The following is an 18836-nucleotide window of genomic DNA, read 5'->3' on the forward strand; positions in this document are numbered from 1 at the left end:
GCTGCTAATAATACTACCCAATGCAAAATGGGGAACTCAGAACTCTTTTTCCCAAGGAGGAAGCATATGACCCAATGGTAGAAGTCAAATATTTATGGAACAAATCTCGTTCAAGCCAAATATCCTTCACTGCTTACCTTAGCCATCAGTGTGAAGGACTTACAATCAATATGACCACACGCTCTCTGTCCAGCTATGAAGAGAACAAATATTTGGGCATGTCATAAGCTATTTGAGTGTCTACACAGGAACCCATGCCATAAAAGAACCGAGTTGAAGATTACATCGGAACTCACATCGAGGAAGCCACATCAAGAATTCGATTTCATAGTCTCTCTGCTCATGTTTTGATATATTTGTGTAGGAAAAGCTACTTCCAAATGAAGCTGGTGTATGTGGTAGCCTGTGTTAAAAAAATTATAGTGCCACAAGTGCATGCTCATGTCACAGAATTGGTGGTGAAGTCTTTCACTTTGTCTGAGAATCCTTTGGCAATTAAGTTTTTACATTTTTACATATTTACTTTACATATACATTTTTTTTTTTTTTTTTGGTTTTTCGAGACAGGGTTTCTCTGTAGCTTTGGAGCCTGTCCTGGAACTAGCTCTTGTAGACCAGGCTGGTCTCGAACTCACAGAGATCCGCCTGCCTCTGCCTCCCGAGTGCTGGGATTAAAGGTGTGCGCCACCGCCGCCCGGCTTACATATACATTTTAAAAATAAATTTACATATTTATTGTGTGTGGTTGCATATGTGTATGTGTATATGTGGAGGTCAGAGAACAATCTGTAGAAATCTGTTTTCCCCAACATGTGAATGCCAGAGACAAACCCAGAAAGTCAGCCTTGATGGCAAAATCCCTCATGTGCTTAGCCACCTTGCCAACCTTTACCCAGGAGTTAGTAATATCACATTCATTTATTTCAGACAGGTTCATAAATTTTTTAAAGAATATTTATTTGAGCTAAGTATATTCTCTTAATTGATGAACATAGTAAGTACAATAGATTCTAATGAAAGAAACCTTTACATTCTTAGTTTTAGTATTTTTCAGTGTGTGTGTGCATGTGTGTATCTGTGTGTATGTGTGTATGTGTATGTGTGTGTATATGTGTATCTCTGTGTGTTATGTGTGTATGTGTGTGTTGGGGTGGTGGTGCACATTAGTGCAGAAGCTCACAGAGACCACAGGGTTCAGATCCCCCTGGAACTAATTACAGACAATAGTTAACAGGCTAGGAATAGAACTCTGGTCCTCAGGAAGAGAAGTAGGTGCTTTGGTCATCAAGCAGTCTCTCTAGCCCCTAAGGGGGAAAATAATTAAAGTAGAACTCTTCACTGCTTTTTGATGGCACATAAAAATATTTTACATTTTAAACATCTCAATATCAAGACAAAAATAGAGAGATACGGACAGAGCGATTCATTAGAGTTCACTACTCGACTGTAAAACAGTCTCAACTTGTGGTCATCACAGTGAATGAGAAAAGACAGAAAGAGGGAGAGAGGTAAAGCTGGGAGGGGGTCAAGAGAGAGGCAGAGGGAGGGAGAAGGAGAAAGCCTGACTGTCCATGTCTATATGTCTGAGATTCTCTGTACCTCACTCAATATTTTGGTAATTAGATCTATAATAAAGTTGCATGTAGTCAGACCCAACAGGATTTTTGTCACTGTACTTTAATTTGGATATGAAATATTAACTTCTCATTAACTAGAAACCATCAGAGCTTACTTAAAATTGTCAGAGTACAGCAGTTCCTGTGTAAGCATTTCCTGTGTGCAGACCCACAGGGACTTAGCTTGAGTTAAATCCCTCGTTCACAGTGACTCCTGCTGGAGAGCCAAAGGTATGAATCCACACTGACTGGCTCCTGTTCTCAGTGCTGCAGGGGAGCTTAGATAGCCTCCTCCTGCTGCTGTGGCAAGATTTTCGGGTCTTCTCATCCTAGATATGGAAACACACTTTTGAATTCTAAAGCATCACCAGAAATCAATGTTCAGTATCTTAGGCTACATACGCACTTCTCAGCTAATGATCTAAAATTTTGAGAATAATCGTGATTAGGTATGTGCTTGATGATGAGTTTAACCTGGCCTTGTAATTTTATGTTTTTTTTTTCTTTTGATAGTAAACTTTTGGGATCTAAGGCCTTTCAGGGTAGTGATTGTTCTCTTGCACAGAGGAAACAGGGAGATGAGGAAATGTTCTCTCATTTAGAGCACACAGCTGATCTGTTGAGGGAGCTGTCTGCTCTCCTTTGTGTCCCAGAAGGAGCCAGTGTTTGACATAAAGGACGAAGCTAGCTAGCACTTCCACCTGGGCTGTCTGGCGTGGCCAGGGTCCCTGTGCTATAGAGTAGCAACGGGGTCAGTTTTACATTGATAGTCCAGACCTCCAGTGGGAGCCATCTGGGTGCCATAACTTTGTGCATCTCCTGGTTCTCTTGCTTCAGTCTATTTTTGGTCTATCAACTGTCATTTAAGGCTTTTCAATTTTTATCCCCTGTCATGAAAATAAGAATGGAAACACCTCTCACTAAGTACCTGTTGTGAAAATTAAACAAGTGAAGGTCTTTGCTCTTTAAATTGTTTATCTTTGTAGATGTATTGAGTACTGTCTTCTCATCAAGAAAATCAGTGGGATGCTTAGTTGCCAAAATGTGATTTTTAGGTATAGTCTTGCTTATTTCTTTTGCTACTAATCCCTAGATTGATGGATAGCCCCATCTCCTAATTCATGTCGTTTGCTGAATTCATTTATGCTAAGTAAAAGGGACCAGCATTGTAGAAGTCAATAAGAGAGGGGCAACAACTCCGAGTACTTAGAAATTTTTAAGTGACCAGTGATTTAAACAATTACATAGAGTTGTCTTGTCCTGCTAAGTTATGTTATATGATAGCAAGAGGCACGGCATTCCTTCCATGTGGCCATCCATCATCCATCCGTCTAGTCGTTCTTCAGTTCGCATTTAGACCCGTCCCCTACTTTATTTTGGCAGACATGTATATGCATTTTAGGTTTATTTAGACTCTGCAATTATATAATTTTTCAGTTATTTTCTGGGGGAGATGGGTAGAATCTGTTTTAATGTGCTCTGCAGTTGGGGGTTTACTTCTTCCACAATTATTTCACGATTGTTACTACGTGAATGAAAGCGGTGATCATTAGTCATAATTTTGATTGTGTTCAGGCATCTTGAACTACTATTGGCTACATGGTCCCATGCCTCTGTTAGGAAGAATATTGAACTATCTCTGAGTTGTATTCATGCCTAGGATGGAGTTTTCCATGGAAGATGGGAATTGTTTTCAAAGTGTTTGTGCAGTGGCTGAATGAATGAATATATTAACCAAGGATCTGTTTTCAAGAACTGTAGGATTTGAGTGGCTACTTGTTCCGTTATGTGATTCATTCACCCTGTGAGACCTTACTGAATGTCTGCCTACCTTTCTGGGGCTGTTACCCCATTGCCTTGGGATTATCTGTTCAAAGAACCCTCAGTCTTGTGTGGCATGGTAGATGTGTGTTGCATGCACCAAATGTGCTTCGCCTCAAATGTATCCTATCAGGGAATATGTGGAAAAAATAACACATGGTTAACTAGATTCTAGAAAAAAATGGTATTGACATCTTTTAGTAATCAGTTTTATTATTTAATAAATATTGATGGCTAGTTTCACCATCTACCGCATCCCCAATGATGCTTGGGAGTTACATGCCAGAGAGACTACTAGCCCAGTGTTTAGCCTGGCTGTCATCTCAGTGATGAAAGAGGCCCCTCTTTGCTGAGCCCCTGCTAGTTGGGTGTCCACTGATGGAAACCATAGAAGGCCTGCTCAGGGTCTCTTACAAACTGACTGCTGAAGATCAATACTTCCTTTTAAATTCCTATCAAACACATGGAGTTCTGCATATAGACTCAGTTGTCTGTGCTCACTCCCTAGGCAGCACACTGAAAATTCATCACAAAGGGTGTTTCTCTTACAAAGACAACTTTAAAGTCCGAGTTGGAAGAACTGTCTCAGTTGACAAGGCACTGACCTGAGTCTGCAACTGAAATGTTCCCTGAGGTCAGCAAACCAAACCCTAGACATCCCTGGACGAAAAGGCACCCTGTCTTCCTGGGTATAATTCATAAATAACCCATCAAATTTGTAACCTTTGTTTAACCAATACAAGTGTTAGACTATTTTTTGCATCAGTTAATGAATCCTAAAAGCTTAATGCTCTAGTCCTATTTTAATTATTTTTACTTCCAGATACCAGATTGAAAGACCTTAAAGTCTATTTCACGTTATCAAAATTATTGATTTGTATCATTCTTAAAGAAATAAGATCTTCAAGTTTAAAACAATGAATTATAGCCCATTGAAGTATAATTGATGGAGAGACATTTACATGTTTGCAAAATGTGCAAGAAAAGAGATTTAATGTAGCTAAAAGAGATAATCGTTTATGGAAATAGTTCAGTGTTTCTAGCAGTCCCATCCAGGAAGTTAGGTAAGAGCTAGAAACAGTCCTATGAGAACAACAAAGGAATAAGAGTAACAACCCTACCCCAACTTCTCTCTCCAAATTCCCGCATCTCTCTGAGTTGTGGTTTTTACACACTGTCCTTTAGTAGTGAGCACCCTGGCCTTGGGTGTTAAACACGGAGGGTGGTTTAAAGGGTACAAATGGGATCCCGTCAGATTGACAACTAACTGTTCTAATGAGGAAAAAATCCCCAAAGCATGAAATTTGAATGAAATGTGTGATTATAATTCAAGTACTGTTTACAGAAATCTCTGGGGACCTTCCGAACAAATGCAGAGCAAGTGAGTTAGACAAACCTCTGGGTCGTGTGTGTGTGTGTGTGTGTGTGTGTGTGTGTGTGTGTGTGTGTTAGTGTCGGCGAAACTTTCCACCCTTAGCTAGGCTTTGCTCTATAGTCCACCGCAGCCCCTCGTTGTCTATTAATACTGTATGTGTTTTGTTACCGCGTTGAGTTGTAAGGAAATAGGTGCTTTGCATTATTAAAGTTTTTTTCTGAAGAGGAGATGTGTGCTCAGTGGCATTTGCCTCGGCATATGCAAATGATTTAGTTTCATTTGGGATCAATTCCCAGAGGCCCTCCTTTCCTGTGATGCTCTGAATTTGGCAAGCTCAAGTCAGCCCATCTCTCCCCCCCACTTCTTTCTTTCCTTTCCTTTTTTTTAAATTCCCCTTTTGTTAGTTGATATATTTTTCAAAAGACAACAAAAATATCCTCCTGCTTGTTAGAAACCTTGCAATTCTATTGTTCAGTCGTGATCAATAAAGGTGAAGGAAGGTTTTCATTTTCCTAAAGTTTAGTAAAATTTAAGTTTACCAAAAAACGTGCATGGAACGCTTGTTAAAATATTTATGCAGAAATCAGGCTCCCGGGATAAGACAGAACTCTGGAAACATGGTCTCTAAGGTGCCTTTTTAGGAATTGGCAGCTGTGAGCTATTGGTAGATTCGGACTTAACCAATAAACTTGCCTTAGAACGCAGCAAACAAACAAGCAAGCCTAAGTTGCAGCTGGGTTCTCCATTGCCACAGCACTCCAGACTGGCAGGGTGTGTGGGTTTGGGGTGCCCAACCCCAAGGAGGGGAAGCTTGGCCTCGTGGCATTCAGCTAGCTTGCTTTTGACCACGCAGCCAGCCTCGGCGTGGCAAGGTGAAGTTCATTGGCGGGCAGCTACCCTCTGCCCTGGGTCTGAGAGCCTAGGGCTTGCCCAGCCCTGGGCCAGCCTCGCTGTTACTCTGTTTCATTCCGCAACCAGTTTTTGTCGGTTGTTGACCAAGCAGCTAGAAAACACTGCCCCCTCTCTCTGTATGAGCGAGGTCAGAGACGTGGTGGGTTTTTTTTTTTCCCTTCCTCCACTACCCCCCCTCCCTTTCTCCGAATCGAGTTCTCAGGCAGCTGCGTACAATGCTGGGAGCTAGCCAGCAGCAGAGACAGATGGCAGAGTTATTAGATGTGCATCGTACGATTCCCTTCCTGCCACTCGCTTTTTAATCAAATTAAAACAAAAAAGAAAGAGAGGGAGAGAGAGAGAGGGGGAGTCAATTAACCGCATTTGTATTCTGCTCAATAATGGACCCTGTTCCACTTTTACCCTAAGGCAGTTGAGTGGAAATTTTAGAGAAAAAAAGGGGTGCCTAAAAAAAGAAAGAAAAAAAGAAAGAAAAAGCAAAAAACAAAACAAACAAAAAAGAGGGAGAGAGACACACACAGGGACACACACACAGAGGGAGAGAGGGAGAGAGAGGGAGGGAGGAAGGGAGGGAGAGAGAGAGAGAGAGAGAGAGAGAGAGAGAGAGAGAGAGCAAAAGAGGTGAAGCCTGCAGGAATTTGTAGGAATCGGCATTATTCGAGGAACTGAACTGATAAAAACCCCTCGGAAAAGTTGAAGCGATCTCGAGTGCTCGGCTGCTGCGCTGCACAGGCCGGGCCGCCTTCCAGCCTGCGCGAGCGAGCGAACTTGAGCGTCTGACAGCAGCGCCGCGGCCTCCCCCGCCCGCCAGGAATGGTCTCTTCCTGCTTTGCATATTCACCACGCTTGGCCCGGCCATATGGGAAAATGCAACTGAAGGAATTGTTGTGAAAAAAGGGACAGCGAGTTTGAAATAAAAGTTGTTAGAGTGGTACTGAGGAGAAAAAAGAATCCGAGGCCATGTACTGCGCATACACCATCCCGGGCATGGGCGGCAACTCTTTGATGTACTACTATAATGGGAAAGCGGTAAGCGAACTCGGCTGCGAGGGGCATTGGGGACAAGTTTTATGGTCACAGGGATGAGCATCCTAAGCGGGGAGCATTGTTTGCGAAGTTGTGCAGGGCTGCCGCACCTTTCTCGGTGCCATGAAATATTTATCATCTGCGAGTCCTAGGATGTTACTGTTGCCTGTTTCCTTTTTTTTCTGTCCCCCAGTATAGAACCGTCGATGCTTTTCAAGGATTCTGAAAGTAGATACCAGAGAGAAAGTTTACAGTCAGGTAAACTTAGGAGGCGGTGCGATTTGAAGTAATAATAATAAAACAGGGACTTTGGGCAAATTCTTTTTGTTTTCAAATGATTGGAAGGAGGAGCAGATTATGAAGAGAGAGCCGAGAGAGCCCAAGTTAGCCTGAGAGAAAACTGGGGGTAAGTTTCTCTCTGGACTGAGGTTTTGTGCTATCTAAAGTCGTACTAAGTTGGAAGCCTTGGGTAGTGGAGAGGAGATAAGAGTTTAAAATAGACTAAAAACTTAAAACTGACATATCTGATGGGGTAGATTATATAAGCTTATTTTTTAACCCAAAAAAGGAAAGGTGGGGGTGAGTCTGGTGCATGTAACGATACTCTAAGTTATTTGTGCTGTGTAGCGTTTTCCTCTGTTTCCTCCCTTCTAACAGAAAGGCTTCATTTAAGCGGGGAAAGTGCCTAGTATCTTGTGCATGGCCTCAGCAGAAGGTTTATACTTGCCATCTGGAGATTTTGGGGTTTTTTTTTTGTTGTTGTTGTTGTTGTTGTTTTGTTTTTTGTTTTTCCTTTGCCTGGGCCCTCTGAAGGAAAGGGATTTCAATATTTTTTTGAATTGGTATGTGGTGCTCTTCGATGAGTTGGGCAGTGGAGGAGCAAGATTTTACTTTAAAATAGCGAAGAATGGGGTGGGGGTGAGAAACAGCCATTTAGAAACTGTTTTCATTTTGTACTTTGAACTTACGTATGGGCTGATCTTAATAAGCGTGTGCTAGTTGGGCCAAAAGGGACCCATTAGAGCTTCCACGAAGGCCCAGTTCAGCTGTACTGATTGGCGCAAGCAAATTTAATATGTGTGTGCTGTTATATGCGTGTAAGCCCGTATATATTTGTGTGTGTATACAGATACACACACATATGTACACACAGATGTGTGCACAGTGCTGATTTCTAGTGGGCTACACTGGTGTGTATACATACACATAAGCTTTTGGGCATGGAGTTTAAGAAGCTTAACAGACATTCAATTCTACAAATGAGCCACTGTTGAATTAGTATTTTATTTCAAAGTATCCGTCAATCACAAGTTTGTAAACACTATCCCTTTTAAAGTCCCCTTTAAAGAATATCGCATGTAATCAGAACAGTAGTTAAATGTGGTAAATAAAGTAGGTTTCGAAGTATGTGGCCTGGAATCTAAGTTGATCAGTGTTTAAAGCAGTGATCTTAAATACTGGGATTATTTAACTCATTTTTTTTTAAAAAAAAAAAATTATAGCTGAACTGCAGTTGTTAGGGATTCATTCCTACGTATTTAAGGCTGTGACCTGCTGTCTTGTCGTGTCCAGACACACCATAATTGACGAACCTTTCCTGTTCGCTTCACCAGTGATGATGCTAGTGTGACTGCAGGCTTCTTGAGGTGGCTCTGAAATAGTAAGATAGAGCCCAGAATTCTGTTGCCCCTGTGCATTACAAGATTATATTTTATGTGTTATATATTACATGCATATGCATGAAAAGATTATATGTTACATTATGTATTACAACACATATAAGTTGTTATGGTTTTTAACTTTAGGGGTTACCAGTGATGTGAATTTTATATGTTAATTATTAGTTTTGCATCTTAAGCAGCTGAATTGTCAAATTTTTAGTTAAGGCTTGGGCATTTTAATTTCCTTATGGCCCAAAGGAATTTTTAAAAATATGTATTCCATTCCCTCAGCTTGCCAATTGCCTCTACCATAAGAAAATGCTGACTATGACATCATATCACTAATATGCCCTCACAGTTGCCAAATATTTTGGTTGTTAGATTTTTTTTTTTTTTTGAAAGGATGGTACTCATAGAATCAAGATCACTCTGTCACAGGAAATGTATTTATAGGAACTGTTTTAAGACGTTTATTAAAAACAAATCTGGTGATGTGTATCTCTATTGATTCAAACACTAGAAAGAGGCAAATTGTACATACATTATATTTAGAAAAAAATAGCCATGTACAGCCTCAGCAGAAAATGTTGGAAACCATGGGTAGTTGCCAGTGCTTCAAATTAACTTTATGAAATGGTCAGCAAAGCCCAGTTGTGTGTGCTCCCCAGAAGGGCCAGTCCTAGACCATTTTCCAAAACACCCTCATGAGCACCCTGGGGACACAGATTTCTGTTTATTCTACAGTGTGTATTGTACTGGCTCCAGCTCTACATTCAGCTGCATTTGGTTGGGTGCCAGGCATCTTGTGGAGATTGTATATGCCATGCGTTAATTGTTCAGCATGCTCATGGATGCGACTTTACCTTTCTTGAATTTTGCCTGACTGGGATCTGACTTTTTGTGTGTCCTGAGTGTGTGTGTGTGTGTGTGTGTGTGTGTGTGTGTGTGTGTGTGTGTGTGTGAGAGTGAGAGAGAGAGAGAGAGAGAGAGAGAGAGAACACTGTACATTTTAACCTGAACTGTTTTGCCTGGCCATCTCTGTGGCACAGGTTTTGCTCTGAAGACAGCCTAGCACTGAATTCTTTCTTTTTTTTTCCCCCCAGTGACAAGTCAATTACTTGTTTAAATTCAGTTTGAACTCCCTGAACTGAGAGAGGCTAGAGGAAGCAGGTTTTTCCCTGTGAATAAACAAAAGAAGAAAAATGGAAAGCCATTCCCAAACATTGTGATTTTTTAGGTTGTAGCAAGAGCACAGAACAGCCTGACAATTATGATTATCTTCTGTTTGAACCAACAAACACAGGGATTGTAGAATCCATTTTCTTTCCACTCCCCAGCAAGAGAAACACTTTAATCAATGATATTTTGGGACAAACAAAGGAAGATATCGATGGGCTCTGTTAACTCAGGATAGAAATTTTCCCTGTTACTGTGCCCAAATGGCTTCCACACTCCCATGCAGGGCAGTGATTTCTTCTAGTGTAGACTTCTTAAAAGTAAGACCTTAAATAATCTTAACCCAGGAGCTACCAAAGAATAAATTCTGAGTCTAAACGAGAAAGTGTTTGTAAAACTCAGCTTCACCCCAGGGGAGAGGTCAGTGAACTTGGCCAAGTAATTTTTTGTGTGTGATGGTCTTCTCCCCTGCGCATCATTGTCTCGCATGTAAGTAAATTCCAATCTTAGCCAAATGAAAATTGGAAAGCACTATTCTTCAACTATTGAGGAAATGTTTCTAGCAGAGAGATGTTTCTTTTAAGTGTTTTTATCTCAAGCTGATGTCTAATTGTGCCACTGTCTGTCTTTATTTGGGCCATAAGAAGTACCGGGTATTACCTGGTCTGCCCAAAAGAGAAAAAAAAAAAAAAAAAAAAGGAAGGAAGCAAGCAAGCAAGCAATAATTCTAGCCCTAATATTTTTTTCTAATGGATTATGTGCTTACCGAATTCAAATTTTGATGAGTAATTATTTGGTCAAATTCCATATAGCTTAAAATATCTAAAAATATGGCAATTCCACATAGATAAAATTTTGGCAAATGAAATTGAAAACAAAAGTGGCAAAATTTCTTCCTACTGGTAATTTCAGATCACACCATCGGCTCTCGCCAGCGTGTGCATGTGTTAAGCCGTACAGAGAAACCTGTGATTATTCTAATTGCTCTTTTTGCTTCATAACTAACAAGCTCCAAACCGTGTTTCAAACTAGTTGTTTTGAAATAGTTATTTGTCAAGTCATCAAGTCTCAGAAGGCGAGTGAGCACGATCTCGCCATGTTTATATTCCAACGGTTGGTCATATTATGCAGGCTTTCATCTTCAGAAAGTTCAGAGGCGAAAATGAAGACAAGCTCTTCTCTGACACGAAGGCTGCCCAAATACAGAAACATCTGACTGACGGGGCCTCTCAGCTCACAGCCGCTCTTGGAACACAGTTCACCTACGCACAAGGGACAATCACAAGCCTCCTTTTCCAGGCTGAAGGGTGGGGCATAGAAGGCTTCATTCTGCTCTTATACCTTTGCCATGGAAAGTGACAGCATAAAATGATTAATATTTTAATAACACCAGAAGTAACATTGCTAGGGACATTTTTAATATGACCCTTAAAAAAATCATGGTTGGGGCAGCTACAGATAAGTAAGCACTTGGTTTTAAAGTTTTCCATAGTGAATTCACTATGCAAATTACAGTCGACATTTTAAGAGGTATTTTAAACAATTACTATTTTAGAACCCTTACTATAAATAAAAGTAACCGATATAAATACATTTTAATTTTAAAAAAATGTTGGTTTAGTTGGTAATACAGAGGAAAAAATTGCTTAGATCATGAACATAATTTTTTTTTAGCTGTCTACTGATATAAAAAAAATCAAAGAAAAAGCATGTAGGAAAACTTCCTTAGTTTTTTGTGTGTGAACTATTTGGTATTATTGACATTCAGGATATTTCATTTTATTGATTTTTAAGTTAACAGAATTGTTTTTCTTTCTGTTTGTAATTCCTTAAAACAAAATTATGTTGCTTTTGTTCTGTAGGTTTAAGCTGGTCAATATTCAACATACACTTAATCTTGAGACTGTAGAAACTGTAGCTACCTCTTGCTCGCCTGCCTCCGATTAAATTTCCAAAAATCTCTGCTTCAGATTCATGGATGCCAGTTTCACCATTTTTTGCCGGGAGGCTAATTTCTTAGGAAGAAAAGACCTACGTGGTTTGCTTTAGTTAACCCCTGAGTTCTGGTAGGTTTGACACTTGGGAAGCTTCCGGCTCCCAGTGTTAGGAGATGGCTTTGTGTCAGGAGTTCCAGGAAGGACATTGGAGCAGAGAAAGGAGGGCTAGGCAGAGGAATGGCCAGGCGAACAGACTAGCTGGGTGCTATTTAAATGCCTCTCCAACTATCAGCAGGAAATTGCTCTGGAGAAGTGGCGTTTCCTGCCCCACTGTGGATCTGGATCACAGTGCAGTTCCTACTGTCTGTTTTCTTGCTGCTCCCTTCACATCGTTTTATTCTTTTCCTTTTCCTTTTTTTTTTTTTTTTTTTTTTTTTTTTTTTTTTTTTTTTTTTTTTTTTGTGAAATTGAGAAGCCACCATAAAGGCCTGAGGATAATTATTTTTTTTTCCTTATACCTTGCTGGTCAAGCAGCTTTTCCCTTCCTTTAACTGCAGCCATGATCCCATTTCCTAATTGTGAATGTTGTGCGTGTCCATTCCCAAATCAGCCCAAAACTTCTGCTGCTGCCCTGCCACTGTGAGCAATGTTGTGGTGTCCTTTCTGTATGGCAGGCCAAGTCCAGAGTTAGCAGTCTGCCATCAGGAGACTCGTCGTGAGCAGAACAAAAGCCTCTTCATTTCCGATCCAGTGAGAATATATCAACTTTTAGATAATGGTTGGGACAATTTTGAAAGTTCTCCAAATCAGGGGTTACTTTTACCCTGAGAAGAGAATTCAGTAGGAACATATGTTTGTTCCCCACATCAAACCTGCCTAAACGCTTGCCTCCAAGCACACGCAGTAAGTTATGGGGCCTTTTTATCCTCTCCAATATTGTCGGCCTCACACAAAGACACATCCGCTCATCATCGTTTGAATGAAGAACGGTGGACGATCACGTGCTTTCCAAGTTTTTATGTGTCTGAGTAGATTTTTATTTATTCATTGTTGGCCCTTAATACTTTCAAACGTAACTCTAAGTTGAGATGAGGCACAATTATATGTGATAAAAATTATGAATGGTGACAAAAATGAAATCCTACATGGCCCTCAACTACTTATAAACTACTTTGGAGAGTGGCAGAGTCTTATAACATTGATCTGTGGACTCCGGAAAACAAACAAATAATGTCAAAGGTGATGGGGATATTTTAATAACAAGAATTGTATTTTGTAGCCTGAGGCGAAGCTCAAGTTACTCCTGGAGTTTTTAGAACATTGAAATCCCTGCAGACTTTTGAAGATAGATAAGAATTTATGCAGTACAATATCATATCATGTAAGGCAAACAGTGTGGATAATTGTTATAGTTTATTGAGCAAAGTGATGTTTTCGTATGAAGAACAATTCTTAAAGTTGATATCCCTCCCTTTGGAGGTTGGAGGTACTTCGGGAGGCTTCCGTAGGCTTTCTTCTTTGAAGAGCTAAGGTCTGTGACTTTCCATCTAAACTGGTATTCCGAGGGGCGTTTTCGTTACAGCGCTATAGTCTGCCTTGAACAGTAAACTCGCATCTTTCTGAAAATGCTATCTTTAAATTCCAGCCTGCCTTTATCACCTTTGCAAGTTTTACTCAAATCCTCCCTCGTTTCTTAAGGAAATGCAACGTTTTATTCCAGATGACAGCTTTCTGCTGGGGAGAGAATCCTGCTTCAAAACTCAGTCTCTTCTCCCCAAACTTGGCTAGAGATTAAGCTAAAGCACCTGGGAGATAGGAAGTGTGAGCACTGAGAAGTGGTGGTCAGATTTCAACTCCACTGGAAAAGAAAAAAGAAAAAGAAAAAGAACTGCTGGATTTGCCTGGCATCCCTCAGGGACCTAGGGCTGTGCCTTCCTCCAGGCCAAATTACACTCATTTTGAGAGAGGGCACATTGAGGTAATTGGTGGGACCGAGTGGGGAAGAGTTGAATTCCAGCTGCTTCCATTGTAGCTGACCTGAAAATGAACAGGGCATGTTAACAATGGTGGCTAACATTTGACTTGGCTTTTTCACCTCCACAAACCCAAGGGTGAGGATTATAAAGTACGGAATGACTGCACCAATAATGATCCTGTTCAAGTGGGAATTGCTATGTTGGGAAAAGCTCACACACCGTTTTAAAAATAGTTGATGCATTTACCAACCACAGCCATATTACTGGAGCCCAATAAAGTTTACCCACAGCGTGGAAACACCCCTTGTTTTTATTGTCAGCCATCTAGTGAGCATGTCATGTACTCTCACCTCTCCTTGGGTTTGTCGCCCCTTTGGTTTCCTTTTAAAAAAGTAATCTTAATAGAAGTCACTTGGAAGGCACTAGATTCCCACCTCCAAGGAAGGAACAAAATAGAAATGTGTTCTTGACTCCCTTTCTTTCTAAATTGTGCCTTTTTTTTCAGTAAGGAGAATAACACAGTATTACTCAATAGTTTTTCTAGCGAATAAAGCAAATTAAATTGATGTTACATGCATATTTAAACTCCATCCAGTTAAGTACTGACGTGATTAAAATAATCAAATGTATTACTTAAAAAATTAAAAAGGATAAATTCTGCACCCCATTATTTTATTGACTTTTCAATATAAATTGCAGAAATGTTTACATTCCTAATGGCATTATTAAGATAAACTGACAAATCAGAGGGAAAAAAGTTGATTGGCCAGCACGTTATTATTTCTGCACCTGCTATTACCATTCAGAGGAGCCCAGCAGTTCTGAGCAGGGTGGATGGCGGTTTTATTTTTTTTCCTTTAGGCTTTCTTTGTGTGATGTGGGGGTTGGGATAAATGTTTAACAAGTGTGGTTTCACTTTGTCGGGCCTTTGTGTGTGTTGTTGTGATTAAAGGACCACAGTGTATTTGGTGGAGCTTTGGAATTAGTATGCAAATAAATGAGGGCGGCAAGGTTTTCCTGTACCTGATGCCCTGAGCCTCCCTGCGGAGAATGGGAGGGCAGACTTTAGAAGTGGTTCAGTGGCAGATATGGCCAACTCTTCTATTTTATACTGGGCGTCTGTTAAGATCTTGGAAGGAGCATTTGAGATTTTTATCTTCTGGTTATGTATTTGCCAGGAGGTTAGAAAGACCTGGAGGATGGAGAAGCTTCTGAGGAATGTGTGTTACATAACACGGCCAGTGCTTTGCTTGAAGGTTGGGTCTTTCCCCTATTTTGCTCTTATATGGAGTACCATTTTCCCAACAGGAGTTTTGTTTCTCTTCAGCGGAGATGGGAGATGGCGGTGTTTGCTATAGACTTCTAGACTCTGAGAGGACTTACTATTCACAGTACAGTTCATGCAAACCAACTTCAACTTTGTGCACATGGTGGGATAATTGATGCTGCATCCTTGTCTTTTATTTTATTTTATTCTATTTTAGATATGCTTTAAGAATGCCATTCTAGTCTTTGAGAGCTAGTGGCATTAGGTTTGTCCTAAGAGGGAAGGAAGTAGATTGGCTCTTGCTGTGGCTAGTTAAAGCTTGTAAAGATGTGGGTGAAATTGCATTACTTCCTGAAAGGCAGTAGTTCCCACCAATTCACAGGAGTTTTAGACTTCGTTCTATAATAATTGAAACTCACAGACTTTAATAACACTTAATGTGTAGCATGGATCCCACTTAATCTCCCCGTCTTCATAGCAAAATGTTTACATAAATGAACTCTCAATTTGATAGCGACTATTTAGCCTCGTCCCTTCCAAAGTTAATACTATTTCCATAATGAAACGTGTTCTGCAGTTGCCATAGGGCTACTTCTTAAAACCCGTGCTCCGCCCTCTTCTTTTGAGCCATCTGTTGGTTAGGTCAGCAATGAAATTGGAGCCGGATTTTATAAATCAAAGCAAGTTCTCTGCCATTGTATTAGCCTGCTTCAGCGGGAGCTGAAGTTAACATCCCGTCATATTTTCATTTTGTTGTATGTGAGCAGAAATGTATGTGCTCACATTGGTTATTTTCAGCCTATGACAGCTGTGATATTTAAAATGATCACAGCTGTTGTGACTTAAAATTGATTTTTCTATTAACACCTGAGAAAAAAAGCCCTGTGCTGTATTAAAATTTTAAATAACGTGAGCGTAAAATTAGGTATGTTGATGTGAGCCTAGTGACCTCACTTCCCAGAGGTCTCAAAATATGGCGAACCTCTGGGATACTGGCAGTGAATGGGCGAACACTGGGAAGAGGGGCCCCGTAGTTCAAGGCACTTCACTCTGGGAGAATTCGTGTCGTGTCAGATGTTCCTGGCGCCACTTTACAGTGTCAGCTCTGTTAAGAAAACCTTTTAGGATTCAGTTTACTTAATTAACCCTGAGAAAGATGGCTTACAGGGATCGTTGTGAGAGCCTGACCTCTAAGCTGCAGAAGCTGTGTTATCTTTCAGATACAACACTGAGACATGCAAAACCACACTCACCTGTCCCTTGTGGAGGACCGTTTAGTTTCATGGCCTTTCCCTCCTCCACTTTTAGAGGATGGACAAAAGGAAAAGCAATAGTAAAGCAGAACCAGATACCCGAGTAGTTTTAGGTGGGCCTTTGCCTTTAGAATCTTTATCGCATTTTAGATTTCTACTTTGCATATCCACTAAACATTTCAAAATTAAGTTGTGATTCCTAGGTTCCATTGATTTCAAGAGTTTTCTAGTCTGAAGTTGGTTGGGTATTGGAACATGGCTGTAACAGTGGATTAACTACTTAACAAGGAAACCGTTCTAGGCCTTTTGGTGTAGTGTATCAAGCTGACAGCTGACCTGGTGTGGGATTATTTAGATTCATTGCCAATAGGGAGCTGTGTAGATGGAACTCTCCGGTTGGCCCTTTGCTTTTCACCTGTATAACTCAATCAGAATCGAAAACATGGTGGGCTGTCCGGTGATGAATGTGTGGCTGGATTGAAGAAAGAATGGATGGTGGGTGGATGGGTAGATCACATAACTAGACAGCAACAGATAATGTCAATTATTTATTGCTCAAACATGTTTGTTCATCAGAAAGACATATACAGTATACTGTTATGTATAAATGAGAGCACAGTTGAAAATAATAAAGATTTCTGTTACGTCCTCAAGATCACTACAGAACGGATTTTAAAAGTTCCAGAACAAACACAGATTGCTGGTGTCAGTGCTACAGGTCACAATATCACATTCAAAATGATCATAGCTGGAAATGGTTCGGAGGGCAAAAGCTGCTTCTAGAGATGTCTATAGAAAGCTTCAGAAAATGCAAGTGGGCATTTGTTGCTGAGATCAAAACATGGATCTCTAGAGCAGTGGTGCCTCCCAGGGGACAGGTGGAAGCAGTTTGGATTGTCCCAGTTGTGGGCATAGCATGGGGTTGCTACTGGCATATGGTTCTAGAGGCTAACCCTTGCACGCTGCACAGAACTGCCCCTCAGCAGGGCAGAGGCAGAGGCGTCCTGCTTTAGACACACGGGGTCTGGGCATTTATAGTTAATTCTTGCCATGTGATCCACATGCAGAGTCCTTTCCTCTGCCTTCCTTCTTATTATCCCCTTCCTCCCTTCCCTCTTTCATTTCCCTTACTTCTCCCTGCTCGTTCCCAGCCTCCTTTCCTTCCTTCTCCATCTCTATTTCCTGTCTTTTCACTTCTTTTTTCCCTCCCCTCTCCCATTCTCCTACTTCCTTCCTCTTTCTTTTCCCCTTCACCTTCCCTCCCCTCCAACCAATTTCCTTCTCTTTTTTTGATATATCACTCTGTAGAGTATTTTACAACCATCTCCATGATTTACCAAGCAAATGTAATATTTCATTTGCAGTATTGTCAATATAGTGAATTATTTGTGAACCCACTGAAATGGATTCAAAACAGCTGTTAGACTTTGTTGAGTCAATAAGGGACATTTTCTTCTTGCGCTAAATATATATGCTTATATCTTGTCTTTTAGAAGATTGGGAACTTGATCTATGTTTCTTGCTTTATAGAATCCTAAAAGAAGGGACTGGAGAGATGGCTCAGAGGTTAAGAGCATTGCCTGCTCTTCCAAAGGTCCTGAGTTCAATTCCCAGCAACCACATGGTGGCTCACAACCATCTGTCTGGTGTCCTCTTCTGGCCTATAGGCATACACAAAGACAGAATATTGTATACATAATAAATAAATATTTTAAAAAAAAAGAATCCTAAAAGAAGTATATTCCTTCTTTCCACTGGAGAGAATAAAGAGGAAAAAGGGAATTAACCTAAAGAATAACTAATAATTACATATGAAAATATTTGAGGGAAACATTAAAGATACTGTTTAAATCCTTGTTAAATATATGGTTAAATGTTAACTTGTATATGTGGTAAATATATACACAAAGAAGGCTATAAAGATTAAAGCAAACCTGAGGGACTCTTCAGCTTTCCCAGCAGAGCAGCTTTTTTCCCTACTAACAACGGGGACCCCTCTTCCTGTCACTGCCCAGTGTCCATCATTATTGTACCTTTTCTGACTGTGATTTGGAATGTGATACTGAGACCTTCCCTGCCTCCCCTGGCTCTCCATACAGGAAGGGTGAAGGATCTGATGGCGGAGTCTTAATGGCTGCCAACTCTTAGAACCCAGTGCACCTCACTTCCTAGATGCCAAGGTTTGGAGACAGCTGCCAAGTCTGACAGGATCTTGTGCCACCCTTCAGCTTCTGCCTGAGGCTCTGCGAGGTGCTCCACGGTCTGAGCAGAGTCGACAGGGCATGGCAGTCGGGCACAAGGATCGGCAGCTTGGGCTCACAACAGACCTTTGCTACAGAGAGGATTTGGTTGTTGTTTAGTGCATTGGTTCATGGGATTGCATCTCGGCCCTGCAGGCGCCCTCACACCTACACCATACATACTTCCTGGAGCCCTGACCACCTTGGCCCTGTGCAGTTCTAGTGAAGGCTCACTGACAAGAGAATTAGCTTCGGCTCCACCTCTTTCTGGGACACCTGTGAATTTGCCCTCCATTGGCTTTTAGTTGGGTCCTCTTGTCATATGTAGTACAGGATTGTCTAGATCCATAGCGAGCAACTGCAGAGATGTCATTTTTGCCTGTCGCCATGCAAGAACTACAGGTTATCGTCGTGGTGATAATTTCACCTATTGGAGGATTTCTGTTTCTGGGAGGTGGTGATTTTTTTCCCCAATGTTGTCCACGAATTTTAAGGCAAAGGGTATTTTAGGAATCATTAGTCTTGTTCTCAGCTTCGATCAATCACTGATTGTCTGTGGTAAGGTCTCAGTATTTC

The 18836-nt window shown here is 40.9% G+C and overlaps 1 protein-coding gene across 13 annotated transcripts in view; it reads left to right on the plus strand.

Annotated features, from left to right (window-relative positions):
• Positions 1-18836, plus strand: part of Tcf4 (transcription factor 4) — a 348878-nt gene that overhangs the window by 246216 nt on the left and 83826 nt on the right. For 4 of the 13 annotated variants that reach the window (XM_038330335.1, XM_038330336.1, XM_038330338.1 and 1 more), the window contains exon 1: positions 6468-6753. The exons of the other annotated variants lie outside the window; for them this stretch is intronic. In XM_038330335.1, coding sequence (XP_038186263.1) covers positions 6685-6753 — 69 coding nt within the window. In that variant the 5' untranslated portion in view covers positions 6468-6684. Of the gene's footprint in view, positions 1-6467; positions 6754-18836 lie in introns of those variants that run through there. 13 annotated transcript variants of the gene reach the window in all.

This window comes from Arvicola amphibius, chromosome 5 (genome assembly GCF_903992535.2).
Source record: "Arvicola amphibius chromosome 5, mArvAmp1.2, whole genome shotgun sequence".
Taxonomy (NCBI): Eukaryota; Metazoa; Chordata; class Mammalia; order Rodentia; family Cricetidae; genus Arvicola; species Arvicola amphibius.